At 35.5% G+C, this 19,541-nt stretch overlaps 1 protein-coding gene across 8 annotated transcripts in view; it reads right to left on the reverse strand.

Annotated features, from left to right (window-relative positions):
* LOC117339363 (sex peptide receptor-like) overlaps positions 1-19,541 on the reverse strand; it is a 70,595-nt gene that overhangs the window by 15,565 nt on the left and 35,489 nt on the right. The window contains exons 1-3 of one of the 8 annotated variants that reach the window (XM_033900907.1): positions 18,710-18,989; positions 17,763-17,832; positions 16,927-17,045 (exon numbers count right to left, since the gene is read on the reverse strand). In XM_033900907.1, coding sequence (XP_033756798.1) covers positions 16,927-16,940 — 14 coding nt within the window. In that variant the 5' untranslated portion in view covers positions 16,941-17,045; positions 17,763-17,832; positions 18,710-18,989. Of the gene's footprint in view, positions 1-16,926; positions 17,046-17,762; positions 17,833-18,360; positions 18,690-18,709; positions 18,990-19,541 lie in introns of those variants that run through there. The other 7 variants (XM_033900908.1, XM_033900909.1, XM_033900906.1 and 4 more) reach the window with 7 other exon arrangements.

Consider the following 19,541-nt stretch of genomic DNA (forward strand, 5'->3'; position numbering starts at 1 on the left):
TGAGTGTATTACTTACAGTTATGGGATCGCGCAACGTTACACGACATGGTACTGCACGTGTCGACACAGTGCGTGCAAGATATGATATACGTACGATTGTAGCTATATTTACAATGTAAAATAGTTAACGAATTCATTACGAATAATATTAAAACTTTTGCAACGATTTTGATGATAAGATTGCATGCATGGTTTCTGTAGTAACCAACATTACACGGGCATGTTAGTACTGTTCTTAATTAAGACAAAGTGCAAAGTTTGATCCCCGAAAATCGGAAACAATTTCATTAAAGACTGTTGCCCACGCCGATTTCCTTATATATCCGGTTTGACCGACCCCCACACATGTCCGGCTATCAAACCGTTTTCGTCGTTAAGTTAATAGTCTCCTGGACATTGATCGGACCAGCAGTAAATCTCATTTAGAACTCCGTTTCAAAATAATACCTCCGAAATCCGTCCATTTAACGTAAAAACCCGCTCATCTTAATGAAGTTGTATAGCATTAAAATGCTTTCCAGTGGTGATCGCTGTCAATAGACCTAATGCCGCGTGTGGAAACACGAGCGGTGACTATCACCACGAGAAATACTCATTTCCTTCATCCTATACAGTCCTTGTACAGAAATACCGATAGAGAGAGACATACCGTGGTACAGTATAAACATTGACATTGCAGTGTCCCTAACATAAACCTAGCAAGTGAGGGTATCAGGCTATGGTGCTAAAGCCCAATATAAGTATGAATACGAAAGCCAGTGATAGAAAACGTACTTGATCATCTTGTCTGACATTTTCGACAGAATCGGATAAACTTAAAAAATGAAATTAGTAGTTTTCAATCGCTCGCTACACACCATCGCTATTGTCAGAATGTCTAGTATTGTCTGAAATAATACAAGCGTGGAAGCTGTAAATACACATCCGGATAAAACTCTCATAGAACTCAATATACAAAAAAGACAGCATTTTGTCCAATAAAAAAAACAACAAAAAAAAAAAAACACTAGATGCAGACTTGTCTTCCATGACGAGCGTATTACTCAGTTTTCAATGCCTCCACAATGTGACGTTATAAACACATGATGTCATTTATATCAATGTGACGTAATGATCACATGTTATTTATTTAAGGATTGAATCTTGATTTGGTCGATTTCATGGGGTCATGAATTGAGTTGCTCTTGAGACAAATTCAACATGAACTGCAGTTCATGTTGAATTTGTCTCAAGAGCAACTCAATTCATGACCCCATGAAGCAGTTCATGTTGAATTTGTCTCAAGAGCAACTCAATTCATGACCCCATGAAATCGACCAAAAGATTCAATCCTTATATTTCAATTGGGTTTTTTTTCGAATAAAAAAAGTCGGTCTAGATAATGGGGAAAAGCCCGAGGAGTTGCGGATTGTGCATGTCGAGTCGGTCGAGTAAAATAGTCCGCCATTTTAGGATTAAAAAACAGCATTATTTTGTCAAAATAGAAGTATTTAGCACATCTGGTCTTTCATAAAATACAAGAATACATTATGAATTTGATAATTTTAATAATTATTCCATGTTTATAATAACAATGTAGAAAAAGTAAAATCGTTCCGCGGAAGCATTTTTTCTAGGTATTCATACGCACTTATCAGTGTTAATCTGGTCAAATTCATGGGCAGATGAAACAGATTAAGTTTGGTAGTTTCATTGAGTCCAACTTGAGTAGAAATTGAAATTTATCAACGTGACATTATAAAAAATGATGTCATTTATATCAATGTGACGTCATAAACACATGATGTCATTTATATCACTGTGACGTCATAAACACATGATGTCATTTATATCAATGTGACGTAATAAACACATGATGTCATTTATATCAATGTGACGTAATAAATACATGATGTCATTAATATCAATGTGACGTTATAAACACATCATTAATATCAATGTAACGTAATAAACACATGATGTCATTTATATCAATGTGACGTTATAAACACATAATGTAATTTATATCAATGTGACGTAATAAACACATGATGTCATTTATATCAATGTGACGTAATAAACACATGATGTCATTAATATCAATGTGACGTCATAAACAAATGATGTCATTTATATCAATGTGACGTCATAAACACATGATGTCATTTATATCACTGTGACGTCATAAACACATGATGTCATTTATATCAATGTGACGTAATAAACACATGATGTCATTTATATCAATGTGACGTAATAAATACATGATGTCATGTATATCAATGTGACGTAATAAACACATGATGTCATTTATATCAATGTGACGTAATAAACATGTGTCATTTATATCAATGTGACGTTATAAATACATGATGTCATTTATATCAATGTGACGTTATAAACACATAATGTCATTTACATCAATGTGACGTAATAAATACATGATGTCATTTACATCAATGTGACGTAATAAACACATGATGTCATTTATATCAATGTGACGTTATAAATACATGATGTCATTTATATCAATGTGACGTTATAAACACATAATGTTATTTATATCAATGTGACGTAATAAACACATGATGTCATTTATATCAATGTGACGTAATAAACATGTGTCATTTATATCAATGTGACGTCATAAACACATGAGGTCATTAATATCAATGTGACGTTATAAACACATGATGTCATTTATATCAATGTGACGTTATAAACACATGATGTCATTTATATCAATGTGACGTAATAAATACATGATGTCATGTATATCAATGTGACGTAATAAACACATGATGTCATTTATATCAATGTGACGTAATAAACATGTGTCATTTATATCAATGTGACGTTATAAATACATGATGTCATTTATATCAATGTGACGTTATAAACACATAATGTCATTTACATCAATGTGACGTAATAAATACATGATGTCATTTATATCAATGTGACGTAATAAACACATGATGTCATTTATATCAATGTGACGTTATAAACACATGATGTCATTTATATCAATGTGACGTCATAAACACATAATGTCATTTATATCAATGTGACGTTATAAATACATGATGTCATTTATATTAATGTGACGTTATAAATACATCATTAATATCAATGTGACGTAATAAACACATGATGTCATTTATATCAATGTGACGTAATAAATACATGATGTCATTTATATCAATGTGACGTAATAAACACATGATGTCGTAATTCCTTTCTCATTACGCGGTAATGGATGGAAATTTAAAAAGTATCAGACTATATTCGTTTACGGGTTAAAGGAAATATATTCGCTCACTGCATTAGGGGAAAAATAAAACATGAACCGCTACATAAATATGTATGTATTTTGGGGAATGTAAGCATGGTTGTTTCTTCATATCGGTCTGTAGTATGGTTTAAAAGAATAATGTCCACTTTGGTCGTTTGGTTCTTATTCTTGTTATTTATTTAATATTTTGCATTGCATATACATTGCATATATGCATTTACAATCACATGGTGAAATAGTATGGCCATCCCGGCCTGGGGATAAACCAGGTCCCTAGCTCACTCCGACAGTACCTGTGTGTGTCTCTCTCTGGCTCTATCTCGAGTGCCTTTTATACGAAATCACACACGGCTATAAACTAGATGAAACACAATTTGATTTTGTCTAAAAAGCAGTCAAGATAGAGACTAGACAGACAGAGAGATACTGATAGAGAGAGACTCACACAGAGACGTAGGGCTAGGGGACCTGATCCCTGGGTCTATTCCAACTCCGGTTATCATGTATTATGGCCATTGTAAAACATTTATAAAATGTATGTACTATCACTGTCAGTAAATAAGAAGTCTGGTAATTAATCCTCCATGCTTCTACGAAAATCTACACTTTCTCTACACAGCATTGATAAATAACAATATCTATTTCACATTTTTCCTGTAATACAATGGGCGTTAATATTGTCTATAACGCACAGCAGGATGCATTTCAATGTTTAAATATATACACTATAAACTGTAAAATGATAGATAAAGAGCGAAGATGAATACAATGCAATATATATTGTACAAACTATTGAAATGAATGACAACATCGCATTATGGTTATCTCTGGTTGGTTTCTTGTAGGAAAAACACCGGACTATTTTAGAATCATAACATAAAACAGTGAATAATTCACACGAGATCATCGAAGGGTCTTCACCAAAAATAACAGAAGATTTGTTTCCGATTTCCATTTGACATGTATTATTACATTAAATTCAAACATCGAATTGATGCAGATTAAAACGGTATTGTTTTCACCTGCATTGTTCGCGCCACATGTATATGACTGCCGCTGCCCTACGGGGACGGTTTACCCAGAATATCTAACATATATGACCAATTTAATTCCCGAACCTTTGAGAAAGGCCTTATTATTCGTTCCTATAATAAATACGTATATCGTTATGTTATTTTTAAGTAAGTACCGATATCCATCGAGATTCCTATCTTGAAAACTATAATCGTTTATATTACATCTTATACACAATATACCATCTAATAATAACGACTAATCGTGATTTAAAATTTTGAAATGTTAGATGAAAAAAATCAAAACAAAAATCAATGAAAGATGAACAGAGTCAATTTGAATCGCGAAAATATTTTGAAAAGGGCGGATAACGCGATGTATTTTGTGCTGTGAATTCTCGTGATATGTAATATTCTCAAAATGTTCATGCTGTAAAATCAATTATTTGCGTCATACACGTTGTAAAATCAGGCACCATCTAAGCGTCAGGTTATTGGTTATTGTAATAAACAGTTGTTGACGCCAGGAAATTGTTTGATGGATGAGCGAGCGGTCACTGTACGTGTGGCGTTTGTTCGGTAATTAACTGGTTTAGTGATTATTGATTTCCTACCAAATAATCGAGTATTGACCTCTTGGAATTTGAGTACTCTCAATGGGATTTTGATGTCATTTTGATGACAATAAAATGACCAGGAGATGACGTCATACAGTTGTAATTAATTTTAACAATAGGTCGTGGAACAAACCTTAATATACGACTTGAACCAGTAGATCGATGCCGAGGGCGTTTGCTTTTACTCTGCTCAAATTTACATGTTGCAAGGGTAGATCCGGACTATTTGATGATCATAGTAACTTACACGGACTAATATAATGATTTTCTGTGACAATCTGAACCCCTGTAATCCCCTGATATTCCCCACTTTCCCTTACAATGATTCGGAGATGTTAATAACAGTAAAAAACGTCAATGTTCTATCGTCAGCATACCAAACAGGAAAATGAAAATATCACTGTCTTGTCAGCCTTAATCAGCCACCGAATACCAATCAACTTTCCTTCAATAACTCATGAGATATATAAATACTGGTTGTTCATACAGGATATAAAAAGAAAGCATATCAAAGATAGTTCTGCATTGTAAAAAAAAATCATCTAACCACGTAGTGGCAGGGCGAGTCTAGTGAGACGTTAATTACATCTTACCCTGTAATTCCCTTCTACAATAAACGTCCAATAACTGTAGCCAAAGATAGACAGAAGCTATTTTCTCACAATATACTGAGGTCAGACACCTTGGGTAATCATCATGGTACGGGATGCCTCTGCTATTGAGAAGCGTGTTGACTTAATTCATAATTAACTCCAAACTGTGCGAAATTGCATATTGTTTACAATGTCTTGTAAAAGGATTGCACAGGAGACTTGCGAACACGACATTGAAATGTGTTTAGTAATCGATATAATTTATGCCAAACGAAAAAAGAAACTGCATCATGCATATTGTCGTCCTTCTTGGGCTCATCGATGTCGCTAGGTGCGAAATACAGAAGGAAAAGCAGAAACATAAAAATAGGCGTTCATTCATAACAAATCTAAATAAGTTTCATACATTTTGCATCTTAAATAAATACATTTACCAAAGAACCAATCACCAATAATTACAATTCAAGTATCATAAACCGTTATGAAAGAACGTATATCTTTTCATATTTCAAACAAGGACATTATTCAACATCAGTTTTGTTCTAATCAAAAGTTGTATTCATGCATCATAGAATGTATGCTGTAAGTGATATTACTCAAGTTTGTGTTGTCATATATGTTTTGGTCGTCTAATTTGTGGCTTTTTCTTTATCATAGAAATTTTACAATTATCTTGATACTCAACCCATCTGTCACGGAAAATGTAAAATTACAAATGTGCACATTTTGGATGAACATTATTGGTAAGTACATAAATCGACATCAGTATTACCGAGGAAAAATGTCTGCATGTTATTCAAATAATTACCATGAATCTGAGCAACCTACCTGTCTAGACACGAAATGGAAAAATTATTTGTTTTATTTACATGTACGTGTATGATTGAACGGTCGTCAAATTTACATCTCTTATCCTCTAAATGTGAAAATAAGAGACATTTACATATTTTTCAGGTTTCGCCAGAATAATACCGCCGTTGATTGACAAAAGATCACAAAGGTATGATAAAACGATTACTTAATCAGCTTGTCCTGCTTTTTATGAAAACGAACAACTGATATGAGCTAAACATTTCAACGATAGGACCTATATTTTGGACAACGTGGACCGGTCATTTTAACGTCCATCGTGTGTAAAGTATTAGGAAATTATAAAACGTCACACTACTGAATACATTACAGGCAATTCTTTATTATCTAAGAAGCAGTACGGATTTGTATCTGGGAGAACTACTAGTTCATAACTCCTTAAAATATTAGGGGAATGAACAAACCTGATAGATAATGGAGTTGCTTTTGACTGTAGAAACTTAAGCATTGAACTGCTTTCATTTGGAAGTCATGGGCTGATGAATGCCAACTGGACAAAGGCAAATCTAATGAAGCACGCTAGCGCTTCATGTTGAATTTGCCTTTGTCCAGTTGGTATTCATCAGCCCATAACTTCCAAATGAAAGCAGTTCAATGCTTATATTTACATTTGACAACGATTTTTAAAGACCATATCCAGGAATTTTGCTCCGACGATGAATGAACAAATTATTATCGTCAAAGACGGAACAGCCTTTTCAACAGCCACCTTTCGTTATCGCCGACGTGACAATTATGACGTCACTATAATAATGACTTCATAATAAAGATTTGGAAGTTATGGACTCATAACTTCCAAGTGAGCTTGGTAAAGTTATATAGTGGGGCTGCAGTGTAAATGTAAATATATGTACATGGATATACAAAAAAAAAAAAAAAAAAAAAACCCAAAACATTCGTAACTTTTCCACATAAAAGGCTTCTTAGTAAAATGACACCTTGTGGCATAAGTGACGGAATCTCTAGTGGAAAGCCAGTTTTACTTCCCACAGCCAGAAATGATTATCGCTGAACGGGAAAAAATTCACAATGGACAAACGTAACATCCGGAATGCCCCAAGGATCAGTGCTAGGACCGACATTAGTTTTGATCTATATAAACGATCTTCACGAGATGTTACAGTCAGATGCTTACCTTTTCGCAGATGATTCTAAAGTTTTCAAAAGTATACGTGAAAACCTGATTTTAACACCTTACAGGAGGACACAAACACACTTTCAAATTGGAGCAATACATGGCTATTAAAATTTCATCCTTTAAAGTACAAATCAATACATATAGGCCGACCTGTGGTGAAAGAACATATTACACAAAAGATGAACCCTTACAAAAAGTAGAAAAGGAGAAAGATATAGGAGTATCTGTAGACAGATTCATGGCACTCGAAAATCAAATAAGTACCGGAGTTAAGAAAGCAAGCTATATGTTTGTAGTCATTAGCAGAACTTTTAATTTTCTAAACGAACACAATTTTTCACTGTTATATCAACGTTAGTACGAGTTCGTCTTCAATATGCAAATACTGTTTGGCATCTCTACAAACTGAAACATATCAAAATGGTCGAGGCCATGCAAAGGAGAGCAACGAACTTTTACCTGGATTTCAGGATTTATCTTATCCGGTTCAAAGAAACTCAAATGGTCAACTTTGAGCTACAGAAGACAAAGAGGCGACATGATCGAGGTGTATAAAATAACACAAAGTATTTACGATGATTGCGTCATCAATGAAGCAGAAGACGCTTACTGTCAACATGGTTATTTCCCTGAGGGTTATTTTCGCGAATATTTCTTCTTCGCCTGTTCCATAAATATTACATACATCACAAAATAATGAGCATGCTTTGCGTAATTTTCTCCGTCGCGTAAATTTATCCCTCACGTAACTTTCTTCCTAATGTAAACTTCTACCTGACGTAATGTTCCTCTTGTGTAGATTTACCCTCATGTAACTTTCTACCTGACGTAATGTTTCCCTTGTGTAGATTTACCCTCACGTAAATGTATCCCTCACGTAACGTTCTTCCTAGTGTAAACTTCTACCTGACGTAATGTTCCTCTTGTGTAGATTTACCCTCACGTAAATGTATCCCTCACGTAACTTTCTTCCTAATGTAAACTTCTACCTGACGTAATGTTCCTCTTGTGTAGATTTACCCTCACGTAAATTTATCCCTCACGTAACGTTCTTCCTAATGTAACTTTCTACCTGACGTAATGTTTCCCTTGTGAAGATTTACCCTCACGTAAATTTATCCCTCACGTAACGTTCTTCCTAATGTAACTTTCTACCTGACGTTATGTTTCCCTTGTGTAGATTTACCCTCATGTAACTTTCTACCTGACGTTATGTTTCCCTTGTGAAGATTTACCCTCATGTAACTTTCTACCTGACGTAATGTTCCTCTTGTGTAGATTTACCCTCATGTAACTTTCTACCTGACGTAATGTTTCCCTTGTGTAGATTTACCCTCACGTAAATTTATCCCTCACGTAACGTTCTTCCTAATGTAAACTTCTACCTGACGTAATGTTTCCCTTGTGAAGATTTACCCTCACGTAAATTTATCCCTCACGTAACGTTCTTCCTAATGTAACTTTCTACCTGACGTTATGTTTCCCTTGTGTAGATTTACCCTCATGTAACTTTCTACCTGACGTTATGTTTCCCTTGTGAAGATTTACCCTCATGTAACTTTCTACCTGACGTTATGTTTCCCTTGTGAAGATTTACCCTCATGTAACTTTCTACCTGACGTAATGTTTCCCTTGTGTAGATTTACCCTCACGTAAATTTTCCCCTCACGTTGCTTTCTACATGACGTAAACTTCTACCTGACGTAATGTTTCCCTTATGTAGATATACCTTCATGTAACTTTCTACCTGACGTAATTTTTCCCTTATGTAGATTTACCTTCATGTAACTTTCTACATGACGTAAACTTCTACCTGGCGTAATGCTTTCCCTTATGCAAATGAACCCTCAGGTACATTTCTACGTTAACGTTTCATTATAGGAACATATTGTCTTATTCCTCTTATTTGTTTTCGTAGTTCTTCCTTGCAAATCTACATGTACATTATGCTACAATTTTGACCTCGGTTTTAGAAAACAGTTAACATGTCGATATCCTCTGTTTTTTTCATCTTTGCGAGTGTCATTTTAACTCTTATATAAGAAGCAGGTCACACATCCCAATATCTAAATCAGACAGAGCACGTGCTAATGGCTTGATGGACATTATTGTGGTATTCAATGGACGTCAAACTGTGCTAAAATTCAGCGAGGTCACCCTTCTTCTAAATCAAAGCATCGATTTGGTTAATCACATTTGAACTAATGGAGAAGACAATGACGATTACATATATTGATTTTACTGGATGGATTATATTTACATTTATGTACAGGTAGACTATAATTATTCAACTCCTTCACAAGCCTTACTCTAAAACTTAATTGTAATGCCATGTCAGTTTATCATTTCATCGCCATAGGAAACGACGGAAATTGGACCTCGATTTCACTTTTAAGTTATTTGGCCATTCAGTCTTTGATGTATTGTTCCTGTCTTTTGATTTATCGGCTTGTGGCGGGTCTAGTCCTTATTTAGCATTGGTACACAATCACGAAGCCTTCCATTTAATTAGATTCTATATAACCCTATCTATTTTCTAAAGAGTCCATTTGCTACAGCATGGTCTATAGATTACCGAAGGTTGATCGGCGATGAATATTTTCTACAGGCAGTCGATTATTGGCCTATTCCAAAGTTTTAGTGTTATCGACATTCACGGACCATGGACATTAATGATAAGCCATTGACGAAGGACTTTGCCGTCGCCATGAACACATTGACAGATATAAATTCGTGTTTCATGATTATACAAACTGAGTTATGTAAATGCCTATATTGTCCTGTTGAATCATTCCATGAATTAGCTTTGATTAACCAAAGAATAAAATCGTTGATGCGATGTTACATCAAAAGAATTAAACGTCTCTCAATAATTTCGCAAAAATAAAGAAACGTGAAAATCAAACACTAATCAGATCAAAGATATAACGCTATAAAAGAGAGTATTGAACTGCACCTACTCACACCTATTGATTCGGATGCGGAGATTGCATGTAAAGATTTCTTGACTGAGATATGACCTTCGTTGCTAATCAGTTCTACCGGACATATCACATGCATCACGTGTCTGTGTGTGGCACAAATGACCGTCCTCCCCTTGGCGTTAATTGTACAAGCCATGACTGAAGACGTTCAGCCATAGAATCAGACATTTGTTTCTGTTGCTAGCTAATGACTTTGTGTGTTGCCCTTGACCTTTGGTAATCTAGATGATCGTTCTTACTAAATGTTCTGAAAATAGATATGTTCATCAAAACTGAGATTTTAATTATAATCCATATTATATACGATAGGCCCCCGCGTGTTTGCGTTCAATTTTTGCTTTCCGTTACAATATTTATCTACTTTATTTTTGGTATTTTTCCATGGTTGTCTAAGTTTTGATAATTTTTGCATTTTGATAAGGATTTAATGAAACAAAAAAAACTTTCAGAACTGTTGATGTGTTTATCCTAATGACAAGGGATTACTGAAATAGAACAAAACAATAAACCTGTTTAACCTGATAAAGAAGTTAAGAAAGAGTATAGATCGATGGTTCAACCTTCTACATAAGTCAGGGTTATACACAATCAAAGATCGACTTGTCAATGTATTTGTTGCAGAACACATCCACAAAACTTTGCTTATATTGTAACCCAGTTTCAAGGGTTTGTCATCCCTGAGTGCAAGGCATGTGATACAAACATTGGTTTGGTAATCAAAACGAACACGTGCCTACTGCATTTGGTAATATTTTCTAGTCAGATATAATTAAGACAGTAACACTAGGCCGAATTGCAGTTGAAGTCTATCACAGAGGAATGGGAACTAATTGCGTGTGATTTGATACACAATCAAAAAGCAGAGTAAGGCCACGGGAACATGACAGCCATTTATTCCGCTATCGGTAATGAAATCAGTCGGTTTGGGTTTATCTGTATTCATTGGTTATTTCATGTTCATCTGACAAGTTTGCTGAAAAGGCAGGGGTGATATAGTACTAATTTTGTTTAAAAATGAGCCATGTTTTATTTTTGTCATGAAATAGCAAGATAAATTGGATTAGGCACTTGCATTGAAGGCCACACACACATCACTTCAAGGTCATAGAAACCGTACACTAGAATTTATAAACAATTGTTTACAGCACGAGGCAATAGGTTGTTCACAGCATCAGAGGATAGGTTGTTTTCAGCATCAGGGAATAGGGTGTTCACATCACAAGGGAATAGGTTGTTCACAGCATCAGAAAATAGGTTGTTTACAGCACGAGACAATAGGTTGTTCACAGCATCAGAGAATAGGTTGTTTACAGCACGAGGCAATAGGTTGTTCACAGCATCAGGGAATATGTTGTCCATATCACAAGGGAATAGGCTGTTTAAATCACTGGCGAATATATTGTTTCATCACCAGGGAATATGTTGTTTACATCACCAGGGAAAAGGTTGTCCACAGCACCAGGGATTAAGTTGTCCACATCATCAGGGGATAGGTTGTTTATAGCACCAACGAATACTTTGTAAACAGCATCAGGTAATACATTGTTTACATCACAATGGATTCGGTTGTTCACAGCACCAGAGAAAAAGTTGTTCACATCACCAGGGAATAGGTTGTCCACGTCACCAGGGAATAGGTTGTTCACATCACAAGATAATAGGTTGTTCACATCACCAGGAAATAGGTTGTTCACATCACCAGATAATATGATGTTTAAATCACGAGATAATATGTTGTTCACACGAAAAGGAGTTTGATTTGAATATTTAGTATGATAAAAAAAGTATAATCTTAATGAGAAACATCAACTCCATGAAATGAAATAGTATCACCCAGACTGTGGTCGACGAACAAAAATAGGTCATACCATCTTTCATGAAAAACTCGAAATACAGTAATATAAAATTACAGGTGCATTCTCTAGTTTTATTTAACCTACATATCGTATCTATTCGTGCATTGATAGATAATAGTATACACATACAGAAGCCACAAGTTCGCAGACAGAAGAGAAATGAATTGCAGATTATCAAAAGGAGCGGACAGAAATCCTGATCAAATTCGTCATTTGGATGACTTGAAGGGTTTCGTCTATTCCGTGAAAGTGCCACGAAATATTAAGGATTCTAAGCATAGTGAATTATCTCGTCTCAATGATAGAATGACAGTCCTGACTGGACTTCATTGACAGAGCTTGCGGTTGGATTTCTATGGTTTCTCATTTAATACACCAAATGACTTTCTCTGTAAGACTGCATTCCCGTCCTCTTGAACGTATATAGGGATAAATCGTATATTTGTATGGTAAATAAATCCAGACTGGCTACAAATTCTGATGACTAGAAATCCGCCGGAATATCGCCGCTTCATTACAGAATTCAGCCAAAAAAATGTATTAGTTAGCTAAATTATATCGCGCGACACTAGAAATTGCTAGTTAAAAGATTATTAATGGCATAAATTGCAAGATAATTTTTAATACATTCACAAGAATATGTTTTGAAAACTAATTTAAAAGAATATTTCCACATGCTGGTATGAAATCTAACAATGCAATATTTTCTCTTTTTCTCTCTTTTTCCCTTTGTTGTCGGAATCATCAAGGAATGATGTTTCCTTTTTTAATATTTAGTAAAATGAAACCTTTGTTACTCAAAACAATAAAACAAAGAAAAGAAAAATAACAATACATCGAGCATTCAACAGGTCATAAGGAAGCCACTTGAATACATCCATTTTAAGATATATCATAATAGAATGGTCATACTGTTGTTTCCGGAAATTGCAATATCAATTACTTGTTATCATGAATACTTGTATATCATGGTAGCATTGCTTTAATCTACTCTCCTTTCCTGTCCTGTCTATACGAGAGAGTCTATCCCTGTACTAAAAATGGCCGCATCCTCATTACAATAGAGATGATATTGGTTCTATGTTTTAATAAATCATTTGTTATTGTTATATAATGACGTCTACATCCTGAATCACAAGCCCCTTTATCTGATGTAAGTGATGCAGTCATATACTCCGTCTGCCCTTTAAAACAACACGTCGCTATCAGACAGAGATAACTCTAACAGCAAGAACTACTCAAGTTACGAGCTGCATCGCGTGGAATTATAAAATTGGCATTTTCTGTCAAAATGATTCATTGTGCAACATTAACACTTTATTGTATTCTACTGAAGAGCAAATATTCATTCATCATCGTTCTATTTGAGGCAAAACAAATTTGATATTGAATGCATTTTGATAAAGAACTTGAATTATTAATATAATTCCCAATATCATGTTGATATATGTCATCCAATTGTCCCAAACTATGATATCAACGAGAGCTTATAATTCAGTTTTATTCTTCACTGTTGTGTATCAATCGCCAATCTCGTGTTTCATAGAAAATCACTGACCACCCAAACTGACAAAGAGCAATAAATCAATTTCAATTTATAAATACTTGCACATGGGCTTGTTTAGCTCATTCGTCGTTTGTCTGCACTATAATGAACACAAACCGCCGAGAAAACATATCACTGAAGTTCGTGTGCACTGAACAGTGAATCCCCCGAGATCAGCACTCATTTGTAACTTGGTTCGTTGTTTTCGCGGAGCGTAGTCATAGCCTTCTATATCTGTTTTTGTCTAGTTGTCATCTCTTGTTTTTGACCTACTTTTATAGAACGCTTATTCATTAGGACATTGATTGTGTTGTCATACAATATTTAAGAAGATACATTAATAATGTACATTCCCCAGCGATTTTATTTGCATATAAAAATGACATCAGCACAGCGGAAAGACAATGTGAGAAAACATAAGCAATATTAACTTTACAAACCTTTCCACCACCATGTGACACAACTATTTTAATATATTCCGTTATGACATCACTCATGATTTTAGACGTTATTTAACGTCAGTTAGAATTGGTATGTTGTGGAATACCAGGCCAGGATAAGATCACTCAACGTTTCAGCGGTTGGATGTTAGGTGAACTTTAACACGGTACCGTTGAATGTTTCAACGTCAGGGCTGACACCTCACTGTCAGAGTGTTGATGTTCCTTGTCAACGTGATGTTCCTTGTCAACTGTTGATACCTCACTGTCAGAGTGTTGATGTTCCTTGTCAATTGCTGATACCTCACTGTCAGAGTGTTGATTTTCCTTATCAACTGTTGATACCTCACTGTCAGAGTGTTGATGTTCCTTGTCAACTGTTGATACCTCACTGTCAGAGTGTTGATGTTCCTTGTCAATTGCTGATACCTCACTGTCAGAGTGTTGATTTTCCTTGTCAACTGTTTATACCTCACATCAGAGTGTTGATGTTCCTTCTCAACTGTTGATACCTCACTGTCAGACTATTGATATTTCATGCCAACTATTGATACCTCACTGTCAGAGTGTTGATGTTCCTTGTCAACTGTTGAAACCTCACTGTCAGAGTGTTGATATTTCATGCCAACTATTGATACCTCACTGTCAGAGTGTTGATGTTCCTTGTCAATTGCTGATACCTCACTGTCAGAGTGTTGATTTTCCTTGTCAACTGTTGAAACCTCACTGTCAGAGTGTTGATTTTCCTTGTCAACTGTTGAAACCTCACTGTCAGAGTGTTGATGTTCCTTGTCAACTATTGATACCTCACTGTCAGAGTGTTGATGATCCTTGCCAACTATTGATACCTCACTGTCAGAGTGTTGATTTTCCTTGTCAACTGTTGAAACCCCACTGTCAGAGTGTTGATTTTCCTTGTCAACTGTTGAAACCTCACTGTCAAAGTGTTGATGTTCCTTGTCAACTGTTGAAACCTCACTGTCAGAGTGTTGATGTTCCTTGTCAACTGTTGATACCTCACATCAGAGTGTTGATGTTCCTTCTCAACTGTTGAAATTTCACTGTCAGAGTGTTGATATTTCATGCCAACTATTGATACCTCACTGTCAGAGTGTTGATTTTCCTTGTCAACTGTTGAAAGCTCACTGTCAGAGTGTTGATGTTCCTTGTCAACTGTTGATACCTCACTGTCAGAGTGTTGATATTTCATGCCAACTGTTGATACCTCACTGTCAGAGTGTTGATGATTCCTTGTCAACTGTTGATAACATCACTGTCAGAGTGTTGATGATCCTTGCCAACTATTGATACCTCACTGTCAGAGTGGTGATGTTCCTTGCCAAATATTGATACCCCACCGCTTTTGGTGTGATGCTATCATTGTTGACGTTTTATTTCCAATATTTGACGATATCTAACTACACGTGTTGGTAGTCTATTACATCTCAAGTAGTGCATCACATCTTTACTCTTACATGATGGAGTTTCTCATGTTATGTTAATTCTTATAATGCTTACTTATACAAAATATTGTAATTCAATGCTAAATATACAATATTATCATTATATATATATCACTTACAGAATACTGAAATAACCTAAAATTTGATGTTATCTTCCGACCTAAAACATCGCTACATAATATTACAATTAGCCGATATAGTTTATAATATTATCTGCAAACATATGACACGTATATCGAATACAAAAATCATATTATCGTCTTACCAATACTGTATATACCTCATACAGAACACTACAATTAGCTGATGCAATTAATCATATCATCTTCGTTTATACTTTTACTATATTTAAAGAATATAAGAATACACATTATGAAAAGTTAGGAGGCAAATAAAACCAGGTGCTCCTGGAAAGAACGCGTCTCCGTCTGCTTTATTGACGATACCCGCGATACAACTTCAGAGGACGGTTATGGTGGTGGCAATCATTATTAAACTAAACTGATGTTATTTTTAGTTTATCTTGACACATTCAACACTACAGAATACTACTTTTTTCATATGATTGGAATAAACGAAATAAATCAAAGTAGCCATTCACATTGGTACCGTAGAAGCATTCCCTAGCACTGACTGATTCATATGATGTACAATGTATTAAATGGTTATCCATTTAAACAAGTTAATTAATGTCCCATGTCCTTCTGGGAGCTGGCGTCTGTTTCGCTAGCTCAGTAAGGAGATCAGTATCATAAACAGGGAGGATCATAGTGTCAATACATCACTATAATTAGAGTACGATTGTTCCCCGAACATAGACACGTAAATCATGTGTGATCGCAGTAGTCAAGATTCAAATCGTATGACTTCATCGGACTCCTGGGGATGGAATGTGTGCTCATAGATTATTGCTAAATCAATAACACACATTTCCCGAAATGTCAATCTCTGGTCTTGTCTCATGACTGAATCTTATCTAATTGAATATCAAGCTAATGTAAGGCTTTGCAAAGATAATTTTCTATAACGTAGTTAAATTCATAGACTCCTAGCGGTAAAAATGTGGACAGAATATTGTTGATTGCAAACATATCTGGAAAAGTGCCTTGAAAATCTTTTAAGCAAACCATACTGTAAGGAATGCATCCTAAGTTTTCCTTATGGTCACTCCCCCAGGGTCCCGGCAAACACTCAGACAGCCGTATCGCCATCTTTGTTAACCGATTCATTGCTTTTCTAGGACGAAGCAAACTGCAACGATAACAGGACATCATCAAAGTGTTGTTAGCCTCGTGGCAATATCTGTGTCTGCAGACATTCATGGGACCAAGGACAATTATTCATATAAGCTAACCGGCTTAAAATCAAACGACAAATGACAGTCCAATCGAAATGTTACAACCTTCCTCGAAAGGAGATATTTCTTTTATTAATACTTTTATATATTAATTTGAATAAGTAAAAAACATTTTATTTATATTTCCTTTATTCTGAAGGATAAAACACAATCGTAAGTGCAACCAGTCCGCACATGATACGTATACTACTGAATCAGCGAGCAAAACATGTTCATGTCCAATCTTAAGGACAACCCAACAGGACAAATTATTCCACCAAGGCAGCACACAGGACAAAATACACCGAAACTCCAGTGAGCTCATATAAATAAATGCATACACATACGAATAAGAATGCAAATACCAGAAATTATTGAGTCAACCCATGGTGTGACCAACATATGTCACAACTAACATTGACAAAACACGCGTACTTATGTATCACATACAAATAGCATGGTAAACACTCATCAGACTAATAAGAAAACCTAGGTATTAACATATACTATATAAGTACAAAATGTACCAATCGGTTCGTTTGACTTTGTGGACATTGTAGTACATATATTTTAAATTTGAACTATCAGCTTGTAAGACCTATACATTGTATATAGTTTATAAAGTTTCCTACCTTTATACTTGTCGGACTGGCATATGTAAATCGGCTCGTGTAAATGTTCCATGTCCAACGTGGTATCCTCCTGTAAAATAGGAACGCGCATATAACCACCATGTTCACAAATATAAATATATATAGGGAGAGTGATTTGTATATATTAATATCCCAAGTTCCATGAAAAAACGACGAATACCAATATACACGTACAAACCAAAGATTTGTTAAAATATCGCTTTAACTTATAGGTGTTTAGACAATGTTTATATGGAATTGAATAATACCCATAAGCTACCGTGTTACTACAGTAAGATTTGCTGCAAGTAAGCACTGAGTAAAAGGGACCAACACATGAGCTTGACGCGAAACGTTCATTTATTCGACATGATGCTTGTAGTTAACACCTGGTAAGCCCGAGTAACTTTACGATCATATTGGGCAATTATGTCAACACCATTCCAACTATCCATTATCGACAAATAAATCACAATTAATGTATTGATTATTAACCATTTGATGAAAAAGACATTATACACTTGACTATGTAAATATGTATTGTTTGAATAACATACTAAAAGGAACCAACAATTAATCATAGCACAACAATATATACCTGAGAGAGAAATAAAGTATAATTATCCCGTTCGTGCTCTCCGATTACGATTCATCAATAATTGGGACACTAACCTACCACGGAGCGTCGTAAAAAGTCATTAATGTTCCAGTGGAAAGCCATGTTTCAACACAAATTACATACATTCAATAAATCAACAGTCTCTGGCAGCAAAGCACATGTTTACATACGACAAATCCAGCATCGTCCCAACGCGGTTATAATGCTTCGTTATACATTATTATCTCTATGGGGGAATCAATTTGATCACGACAATGGTTCCCTCTTACAGGACTAATAAATAACACGTATGTTTACAGCCAATCGTGTGATACTACTCTTAACCTACCTGCTGTACAGTCGCCTTCGCTAGCTTTAACGACAGCAGCATACGTTATCAGAGAAATCAGCATGTTAAAATAGTCTAGGCTGGTTAGAGGAAGTAAACGGTGATCAAGCAAACTCAACAAGTACTGATTCGCTGGATATCATCCGGAAACACCGATATCAAGCATTGTCACGTTGACGGCGAAGTTACTAAATTATATTCGTAACATTCTAAGTAACAACACAGGCTTTACAGCTATGCTATTATTATATGGAGCAAACATTATTCAGAATGTACACGGATTATTCCTGGTGGGTTTGCTTAAGTGGAACTGTTATGTTGTGGGACGTTGCTAGTGGCTGTTTTTCGCATGTATTAAGCAAGTCAGATTTTAATAGGTGGGGCGAACACTGATAGAATGAGATCGATATGGTGAGAGATAAAGCTTGATGACTGGACAGCGAGAGTCGGTCGATATATCAGTGGTCAATCTCAGAGATTGCCCGGTCATCCGTAGTACACAGCATCGTCTCGTCATTTACACAGCAGAAATAACTCATATGCAACTGTGATCTCATAAACACACTTGGTGCCTCACCCCTTTCCCGCTCCATGGATCTCTCAGTGATCTCTGAACTGCATATGGTGTATCAAGCCTTTCCCGCCACATAAATATCTATGACACCTCAAAACACACATGGTGCTTCAAGCCCTACTCGCGAAATATAAATATCGGTGATATCTAATACACTCATAATGCCTCCCGGCCATCCCACCCAGTTTGACAGGTATCTGAATAGAAACACAGGTTAAGACTTAACACACCATTTGAAATTCCGAGAAACCCTTAAAA

The sequence above is a fragment of the Pecten maximus genome, chromosome 12, assembly GCF_902652985.1.
Source record: "Pecten maximus chromosome 12, xPecMax1.1, whole genome shotgun sequence".
In the NCBI taxonomy this organism is placed as follows: Eukaryota; Metazoa; Mollusca; class Bivalvia; order Pectinida; family Pectinidae; genus Pecten; species Pecten maximus.